The sequence below is a fragment of the Ascidiella aspersa genome, chromosome 7, assembly GCF_963924565.1.
Source record: "Ascidiella aspersa chromosome 7, kaAscAspe10.2, whole genome shotgun sequence".
NCBI classification, from domain to species: domain Eukaryota; kingdom Metazoa; phylum Chordata; class Ascidiacea; order Phlebobranchia; family Ascidiidae; genus Ascidiella; species Ascidiella aspersa.
Window position 1 is genome coordinate 27,477,731 of NC_139453.1, and position 10,835 is coordinate 27,488,565.

Genomic DNA, 10,835 nt, shown 5'->3' on the forward strand with positions numbered 1-10,835 from the left:
ATATAATCCATTCCTGAAGAATATTGTAATTAGCAGGCTGTCTCAGGCAGCTTGAGACTTATTCAGTAAATCGAAGTGATTCTTTAATAAAATTTACTAGATACTGAGCAGAGACGTGGCATCACGTATTCGTGTGCTGTGACGTTCAACGCAATGTTTATAAAGTGCGTTCGGAGTTTTCACTGGAGATTTAATTCACATTTCGATCACAATTAGCGGTCGCTAAATTACATGTCCTTAACCACTCCTCAGAAATATACGACAAGACTAAGCGGGGATTCATGCCGCTATATAGTCCAGTGGTTCTCAACTTTTTATATCTTACGGCATCCCTCAAAAATATTAAATAGATTTTCGGCACCCCGACTGAAATTTTCGTTGATATTTTACTAAAATGTCACTATACATGGAACTGGAACAACACAATCAAATTAAAACATGTGGGAAAATGTCATTTTATATAATGGTCTCTAATCGTACATAAATAGTTGTATCAAGAAGTTTATCATTTGGGCATAAATCAGATTCTTAAAAATTCTCAAATGCCTATCGGCACCCTTAGGCATTAGAAATGGCACACTAGGACGCCGCGGCACCCCGGTTGAGAACCACTGCGCTAGTCCATAAGACGTATTAAATAGAACGCATTGTGAACGCTGAAAACACAAAATTGAGCGCTTGGTCACGCGTCAGTTGACAACGGTCACGTGGATAGTGACGTCAAATTAGGCAAAACAGAGTAATAATACAAAATAAATTCTACAGGTAAAATAATTAAAACATATCTATGGTGCAGTTTTAAATGGACCATATCTTCGTCAACTCCCATTTTCAAAGAGTTGTAGCCTGCATTTTGCCATGCCTACGGATTCTTTTGAGAGAGAGTGAAACTGTCGTAGATGTTAGCGCTTTTTTTCCCTGGTTTGGAGGGTTGTGATGGATTAGACTCAACATAACCTTCTTCGTGAGCCATTATTGCATGAACCGAAGCTACTGGTTGGGTTTGTAAGTAGCGAAGTTCTTTGTCGGTTTCCGTTATTCCTGGGAAAACAACCAAACATAGAAGTTTGTTTCTTTGTTGAATCACATGAAATTAAACTAACTTAGGTTTTCAAACAAAATAATGTAAAAAAGGCACTTTGAGCAATGTTCATTGTAGCCTTATTAAGCGTACTGTGTTACCCGCAAACGTCATGGTGCACGTGACCAGTTACCACTGATGTGTGACGAACGCTCTAAGCAAGCGTTTTTTGGCGTTTCGCGACTAATCTCACGTGATTTGGCTTTATACTAGTGTTTCGTTATTGTGCGGTATTTTTATAAATGCTAAATTTTTAGTTTATCACTATAGCGTTGATACGGGTAAGTAAGGCGCTGGCCCATGTACCGACAGCTGCCTTAGTCTGTTACACATTTCCCGTATACACATGATTCCAAAGCGCAGGTCGCTAAAAATACTTGTCATTAACTTTATGAACTCTAGACAGAGTCGCTTACTCTGTTGACATTGCTCGTATCTTAGAACATACGACTTCCGTAAAACAGTGATTCAAGCTGCTAATATAAATCCTTATTAAGTAAAATAGCATAAAGTAGGAGCTAATGCGATTCGCTATGGATGTAGGTCACACGTCAGTGGACATCGGTCACGTGCATTGTGACGTCATAAGGATACCATTACGATAGTTAGGCTTTATGCTTCACTTTTCGTACCATGTCTAGCTGTCGTACGACGCCTCCACCATAGGGCAGCAGAGATACACAGAATAAGAAGAAGAGTAGTGGATACCACAGCTATAACCTTTACGTTGTTGTAGATTTCAAATCCGTGTCTATTTGTTCCTTAAGAAGCAATCAAGATAAAACCTTAACTTTGTGTGAGAGTAAAACATTCGTGGTTTAATATTGACAGCAGTTTGCATTATTGACAACAATTGCTTGTCAATATTGAAATACAATTGGTTAACAGTGTCAAACGATTTTTAGCTTTAAAATTAGTCCAACATTGCCAATAAATGAAGCAAAACATTATCATATTTAAAAAAAAATTAAAAAGTTGTATAACACACTTAATTAAAAACATAAGCAGATTTTCTTTTTGCCGTTAAAAACTTAACACTATCTTATTTTTTTATTTAAAAATTAATTTAAACACACCGGTTATTGCCATACCTGTTAACACAGTTGTAGTTTTGAATATTTCTCCCGTAGAGACAGGTTGACTTGTTCTTACCATTGTTGACGGAAGAGTGGGTGTTGTTGGTCCTACAGGGAAATATTTATGCTTGATTACATATCCTAAAACAAGAAATTGCGCTATATTATACAGCAGGGGTGGGCAAACTTTATTTACGTTGCAATGTTTCGTCAAAACATGACGTCACAAAAATGCTTGTAAATCTGTCGTCACAAAGTTGCGTCTTAAGGTTACTTCACAAAGTTGTTTATTAACATGACGTCACAAAACTACTTATAATTTTTTAAAAACAGGCAACCGCGGTATTTATATGATAAGTTTAAAGATATTGGCAATATTAAAACATTAACACATTCCAGCCGCTCATATTACTTGCTCCTACAGGGAAATATTTATGCTTGATTACATACCTTAAAACAGAAAATTGCGCTATATTATACAGGGATATACTTATTTTAATGTTGACAACAGTTTGCTGGTCAAAAACGGCAGTTACTATGTCACAATTCTATTTGTCAACAGTGCAAATGTAATAACAAAAATTAATGATTTTTTTTAGTCAATTAGAACAACATTGAGCTTTTATTGCCCTTATTTACCGTATGGCTTATAACAAACATTACAAATTGTTAAAGTCGAATTCACTTCCAAACCACCCTAAGTTAAATAAAATTGTCTTTTGTCTGCGAGTCAGACTCACCACAACAGAACCTGACTTCATAATCTAGGCACGTCGGTGCGTTATCTCTGTTCCAGCAAATGAAGCCCTTTTCACTTTCGGTGGCGATCGTAACCTTTTGGCCGGTCAGTCTGTAGTCCACCTTAGTGCGCACAACCCTAACGTCCACTGCTAGCGGATTGTCGCATATTTGTCCGGGATATTCCTTTTGGAGGTGAAAAAAAGTCTCACAGTCGCACATCCCACTGGGACCGTCTCGGTTGAAGAACCTGGTCCATGAACTTCCTCCGTCGCATCTCGGCACCGTCACTAGTAAGACAACAAGAGAAGCGAACTCAGATTAGATTTTAGTAAGGTAAGGAATTTACTAATGCACTTGTTCATTACTCTCCAAACCAATATGATTAAGCTAAACGATTAAATAAATTACTTTTTTGTTTCCAATTATTTTTAGCCTGTTCCGGGATAAATCCGAAGCCAGGAATTTTCAATGAGACATGCACACACATATGTGTGTTAACCACTGCAGTCTGGCCTTATCATCCTGCTTTTTGACCAACGATTTTGGCTTACAAACGTAACATTAGTACACCGAAAGCTATCGCAGATTTACCCAATTTGTCGATCAATGATGCATGAAGGGCAGGCTAGTAAAATAACTAGTCTGCAGTGAGGTTCGAACCCACGCCCTCCGGTTATACCGAGACCGTCGCTCTACCAAATGAGTTCAAGAAACACTGCAATGGCTTTCGGTTTGTCAGTAATTGCATTAGATTTTCAGAGGGATGTGTGTTTACAAATACTAGCTTCGTAGTGCTCCTTGAAAAATTTATTTGCAAAAAACTATAATGGATTTCGCCACACAAAACATTATTAATAAAAATATTAAAACGAATAGTCTTTTGCTGCCAGCAGCTCGCAGGATTTTTTTTGGGGGCATGAAAATATTTTAAAGATTTACGTTGCAAAATTTTGTAATAACGTGACGTAACAAAGTTGCTTGTGAATCTGACGTCACAAAGTTGTTTCTTAACATGACGTCACAAAACTACTTATAACATTTACAAAATAGGCTTCGGCGGTATTTATATGATAAGTTTAAAGAAATTGGCAATATCAAAACATTAACACATACCGCCCACTGATATTGCTTATGTGATTTCTCATTTCATTTCAAAATAAATAAAATTGTTTTTTGAAATTTAAAAATACTTTTTAGTGCAACACCTGTTGACACAGTCGTAGTTTTGAGTGTTGCACCAGTAGAGACAGGTTGACTTGTTCCTACCATTGTTGACGGAAGAGTGGGTGTTGTTGCTCCTACAGGGAAATATTTATGTCTGATTACATACCTTAAACAGGAAGTTGCGCTATATCATACATGGTATACTTATTTTAATGTTGACAACAGTTTGCTGGTCAAAAACGGCAGTTACTATATAAAAATTCTATTTGTCAACAATGCAAATGTAATACCAAAAATTAATGAATCTTTTAGTCAATTAGAACAACATTGAGCTTTTATTGCCCTTATTTACCGTATGGCTTATAACAAACATTACAAATTGTTAAAGTCGAATTCACTTCCAAACCACCCTAAGTTAAATAAAATCGGATTTTTTAATTATCAACCGTGTTATAATTTTTTTTTGTCAATAATAACATTATTGAGTGTTTGATGCCTTTATCAACCGTATAACTCTTGAACAAAGATATAAATTGATAAAGTCGTCATTTACTTTCAAACCACTGTAAGATTCAACAAAGTTTTCCCGCTTATTGGAAAGATCAAAACATTACCACGAAGGCTACGAAAAAAATCTAAATCAACTTTATTGAAAATTCAAAATTGGAAAATGCTCAAATTAAGAAAACACCAGGTTTAGTTTATGTGCATAACGATGTGCAAACCTAGCTCTGTTCGGAAAAACAGCAAAATTACGTGCCAGAATTTTAAACGCATAGAATATTAAATGGAATTTTATCTAGATTTGAAATTTCTCTTGATTAACGTTCACCAATACTCTTTAAGCTTGTATGTATTTTACAACACAATACCCTGGTTTTATTGTTATAATCGTCTTTTGTCTGCGATTTGACTCACCGCAACAGAACCTGACTTCATAATCTAGGCACGTCGGTGCGTTATCTCTGTTCCAGCAAATGAAGCCCTTTTCACTTTCGGTGGCGATCGTAACCTTTTGGCCGGTCAGTCTGTAGTCCACCTTAGTGCGCACAACCCTAACGTCCACTGCTAGCGGATTGTCGCATATTTGTCCGGGATATTCCTTTTGGAGGTGAAAAAAAGTCTCACAGTCGCACATCCCACTGGGACCGTCTCGGTTGAAGAACCTGGTCCATGAACTTCCTCCGTCGCATCTCGGCACCGTCACTAGTAAGACAACAAGAGAAGCGAACTCAGATTAGATTTTAGTAAGGTAAGGAATTTACTAATACACTTGTTCATTACTCTCCAAACCAATATGATTAAGCTAAACGATTAAATAAATTACTTTTTTGTTTCCAATTATTTTTAGCCTGTTCCGGGATAAATCCGAAGCCAGGAATTTTCAATGAGACATGCACACACATATGTGTGTTAACCACTGCAGTCTGGCCTTATCATCCTGCTTTTTGACCAACGATTTTGGCTTACAAACGTAACATTAGTACACCGAAAGCTATCGCAGATTTACCCAATTTGTCGATCAATGATGCATGAAGGGCAGGCTAGTAAAATAACTAGTCTGCAGTGAGGTTCGAACCCACGCCCTCCGGTTATACCGAGACCGTCGCTCTACCAAATGAGTTCAAGAAACACTGCAATGGCTTTCGGTTTGTCAGTAATTGCATTAGATTTTCAGAGGGATGTGTGTTTACAAATACTAGCTTCGTAGTGCTCCTTGAAAAATTTATTTGCAAAAAACTATAATGGATTTCGCCACACAAAACATTATTAATAAAAATATTAAAACGAATAGTCTTTTGCTGCCAGCAGCTCGCAGGATTTTTTTTGGGGGCATGAAAATATTTTAAAGATTTACGTTGCAAAATTTTGTAATAACGTGACGTAACAAAGTTGCTTGTGAATCTGACGTCACAAAGTTGTTTCTTAACATGACGTCACAAAACTACTTATAACATTTACAAAATAGGCTTCGGCGGTATTTATATGATAAGTTTAAAGAAATTGGCAATATCAAAACATTAACACATACCGCCCACTGATATTGCTTATGTGATTTCTCATTTCATTTCAAAATAAATAAAATTGTTTTTTGAAATTTAAAAATACTTTTTAGTGCAACACCTGTTGACACAGTCGTAGTTTTGAGTGTTGCACCAGTAGAGACAGGTTGACTTGTTCCTACCATTGTTGACGGAAGAGTGGGTGTTGTTGGTCCTACAGGGAAATATTTATGCTTGATTACATACCTTAAACAGGAAGTTGCGCTATATTATACATGGTATACTTATTTTAATGTTGACAACAGTTTGCTGGTCAAAAACGGCAGTTACTATATAAAAATTCTATTTGTCAACAATGCAAATGTAATACCAAAAATTAATGAATCTTTTAGTCAATTAGAACAACATTGAGCTTTTATTGCCCTTATTTACCGTATGGCTTATAACAAACATTACAAATTGTTAAAGTCGAATTCACTTCCAAACCACCCTAAGTTAAATAAAATCGGATTTTTTAATTATCAACCGTGTTATAATTTTTTTTGTCAATAATAACATTATTGAGTGTTTGATGCCTTTATCAACCGTATAACTCTTGAACAAAGATATAAATTGATAAAGTCGTCATTTACTTTCAAACCACTGTAAGATTCAACAAAGTTTTCCCGCTTATTGGAAAGATCAAAACATTACCACGAAGGCTACGAAAAAAATCTAAATCAACTTTATTGAAAATTCAAAATTGGAAAATGCTCAAATTAAGAAAACACCAGGTTTAGTTTATGTGCATAACAATGTGCAAACCTAGCTCTGTTCGGAAAAACAGCAAAATTACGTGCCAGAATTTTAAACGCATAGAATATTAAATGGAATTTTATCTAGATTTGAAATTTCTCTTGATTAACGTTCACCAATACTCTTTAAGCTTGTATGTATTTTACAACACAATACCCTGGTTTTATTGTTATAATCGTCTTTTGTCTGCGATTTGACTCACCGCAACAGAACCTGACTTCGTAATCTAGGCACGTCGGTGCGTTATCTCTGTTCCAGCAAATGAAGCCCTTTTCACTTTCGGTGGCGATCGTAACCTTTTGACCAGTCAGTCTGTAGTCCACCTTAGTGCGCACAACCCTAACGTCCACTGCTAGCGGATTGTCGCATATTTGTCCGGGATATTCCTTTTGGAGGTGATAAAAAGCCTCACAGTCGCACATCCCACTGGGACCGTCTCGGTTGAAGAACCCAGTCCATGAACTTCCTCCGTCGCATCTCGGCACCGTCACTAGTAAGACAACAAGAGAAGCAAACTCAGATTAGAATTTAGTAAGGTAAGGAATGTAATAGACTTGTTTTTATTCTATCTAAACCAACATGATTAAGCTAAACGATTGAAGAAATCATTCTTCTGTTTGCAATTATTTTTAGCCTGCTATGGGATAAATCCTAATCCAGTAATTTTATTAGATTTTTAGAGGGATGTGTGTTTACAAATACTAGCTTCGTATAGTGCTCTTTGGCATGGTAAATCATTGTAATAATTCGTTTGCAGAAAAATGGATTCCGCCACACATACCGCCACTAATAAGAATATTAAATCAAATAGTCTTTTGCTGCCAGCAGCTGCCCAGGATTTTTTGTTTAGGGGCATGAAATTATTTTAAATATTTACGTTCCAAAGTTTCGTCAAAACATTAGGTCAAAAAATGCTTGTAAATCTGACGTCACAAAGTTGCGTCTTAAGGTTACTTCACTAAGTTGTTTATTAACATGACGTCACAAAACTACTTATAATTTTTTAAAAACAGGCAACCGCGGTATTTATATGATAAGTTTAAAGATATTGGCAATATCAAAACATTAACACATTCCAGCCGCTCATATTACTTATGTGATTCTCGTTGACATTTCAAAATAAATAAAATTGTTTTTTAAATTTAAATAATTATCACTTTTGAAAATACCGGTTATTGCAACACCTGTTGACACACTCGTAGTTTTGCGTATCATACCCGTAGAGACAGCTTGACTTGTTTCTAGCATAGTCGACGGAAGAGTGGGTGTTGTTGCTCCTACAGGGAAATATTTATGCTTGATTACATACCTCAAAACAGAAAATTGCGCTATATTATACAGGGATATACTTATTTTAATGTTGACAACAGTTTGCTGGTCAAAAACGGCAGTTACTATGTCACAATTCTATTTGTCAACAGTGCAAATGTAATACCAAAAACTAATGATTTTTTTTTAGTCAATTAGAACAACATTGAGCTTTTATTGCCCTTATTTACCGTATGGCTTATAACAAACATTAGAAATTTGTTAAAGTCGAATTCACTTCCAAACCACTCTAAGTTAAATAAAATTGTCTTTTGTCTGCGAGTCAGACTCACCACAACAGAACCTGACTTCATAATCTAGGCACGTCGGTGCGTTATCTCTGTTCCAGCAAATGAAGCCTCTTTCACGTTCTATAGTAACCTTTTGACCGGTCAGTCTGTAATCCTGGTGGGTGCGCACAACCCTAGCGTCCACTGCTAGCGGATTGTCGCATATTTTTCCTGGCCTTTCCTTGCGGAGGTCATAAAGAGTCTCACAGTCGCACACCCCACTGGGACCATCTCGGTCAAAAAACTCGGTCCACGAGTTTCCTCCGTCGCATCTTGGTACCGTCACTAGTAAGACAACAAGAGAAGCAAATTCACATTCGAATTTTATAATAGTACACTGAAAACCATTGCAGAATCGCCAAATCTGTTGGTCTATGATGCAAGCAGGGCAGACTAGGAAAACAACTAGCCTGCAGTGAGGTTCAAACTCACGACCTCCGGTCAAGACGGGACCGTCGCTCTACCAACTGAGCTATACAGGCTCAGAGAGGAGCGAGTCGAGAAACAACCGTACGCCAATGTTTGCTTAATTTGTTAGTACAAGCAACCTCATTGAAGAGGACCCACAGTACCATATCATTTAATCAATGAAACATGCGCACAAATGTGTGTTAACAACTGAGGTCTTGCCCTTCTGAAGCTGCTTTTTGACCAACGATTACGGCTAACATATCATTAGTACACCGAAAGCCATCACAGACTTACCAAATCTGTCGATCAATGATTCAAGCAGGCTAGGCTGTATTAGTGAGGTTCGAACACACGACCTCCGGTCATACCGGGACCGGCGCTCAGCAATGAAATTATTTTTAGGATTTACGTTGCAAATTTAGGTCAAAACGCGACGTCACAACGTTACTTCCAAACGTGGCGACATAAAAAAGTTACCACACACTGCAACTATAGTGTTGATGATACGATTGGATTACTTGAATACAAAAGCTCTATAGGATCTTGTCGATTTACGTAGAGCGAAAAGTGGCTTAAAATCTTTAAGTTGATCTACATTTTTCTGCATCTGTGAGGATGCTATAAGGCGCACATCGACTTTAGGCTAAAGGAATTTTATTTAAAAAAAGCTATAAGACATACAAGAAATACAGATTCGCGAAGACATATAGTTAAGTAGGCCAAAGTAAAATGTGGGACAAGGCCTCTTGGCTTCTGCTAACTCTGGGCCCGCCCCTGGCTGCCAGGCATTGCATCATTTACTTTATTAAGTTATGTCATAATGTGGCGGAATAAAACAAGACACCTTAAGATATAACTCAAATAGACATACCAGAAGCTCGCGAAGATCCTGAGCTTGTGGCGATATATTGAAAGATGTTGCAAACCAACAGGAACTTTAAAAGAATTTCCATTTTTTTTTCATAAAACTTTTGGTAAAAATTACATTAGAAAAGGTTGTGGATTCGTATAACCATGAGCAAAAAATAAATAAATAAAACATTTTGTCAATAAACACACAATAAAATGTTTTTAAATAAATTATTTTTTATTAAAAAAAAAAAAAAATTTATTATATTTTTTTTTCTCTCCTCATAATTTATGTTTCAGAATAAATGTAGTATTAGCTATCACATCTATGCACGTAAGTAGAAACGTTTAACGAATGGGTAGGTCATCAAATACAAATACAATGCTATATTAATTATTATTAGAGTTTCGTTAAATTTCCGGGTTGGACGGCCCATCGCTCGGTTTGGAACTCGTTTAAGTCCGACGGCAACTCGGACAAGGCTGCTTTGCAACACCATTATGTTATGTATCATAAAAGTTATTTATTAAACAAACCGTTGCTTCCCGAGTGTTTTTACGTTCAATTTGTTGCCCAACCTCCGTATTATCTGTTGGATATAGCAGAAGATAAATGGCACAACAAAGTTCATGCCAGTATTAATATACAAAAAATGGTTTTACCCCGGTATTAAATAACTATTTGTCTCCTTTGTTTTGCTTTTTATTTTGCATTGTTTTATCTTTTATTTTAGTTGCAATGGGCCTCTACCGTTTGCCTTATCGTCTTTGTTGTCACCTCTTGCCACCCCATTTTTTCCCTTTTTCTTTTCTTTTCGCTTTACCAACACAGCTGGTTGTTGTTTTTCCCTAGACTTGGGTAACAGGATGGTCCGGTTTTCTATAGCCCTATACCTATAACTTTTATCTTCTATATTTTTATATTTTTAACCTGGTCGCGTAGTTTGTTGCTCTAGGTTTTATGATTATTTTCCTATTATTTTTAAATTCTACCACCTGGTTTACGTGTTAACATTATTTTGTATTCGTTTTTTAGAGACTGATGATGCCGTGATTGGCGAAATATATTTCTCTTTTATAAACTAGAACCTATAGTGACTGATTTTGACTGAGACAA

The 10,835-nt window shown here is 36.5% G+C and overlaps 1 protein-coding gene across 1 annotated transcript; it reads right to left on the reverse strand.

The window, feature by feature from the left end:
• Positions 1–862: 862 nt before the first annotated feature.
• Positions 863–9,822, reverse strand: LOC146138766 (mucin-5AC-like). Its single transcript, XM_083394675.1, has 7 exons — positions 9,741–9,822; positions 8,462–8,743; positions 7,063–7,350; positions 4,981–5,268; positions 2,909–3,185; positions 2,234–2,265; positions 863–1,041 (listed from the first exon to the last, which is right to left on the reverse strand). Exons 1-7 carry the CDS (start codon positions 9,820–9,822, stop codon positions 863–865), a joined length of 1,428 nt encoding a protein of 475 aa, XP_083250801.1.
• Between the last annotated feature and the right edge of the window lie 1,013 nt (positions 9,823–10,835).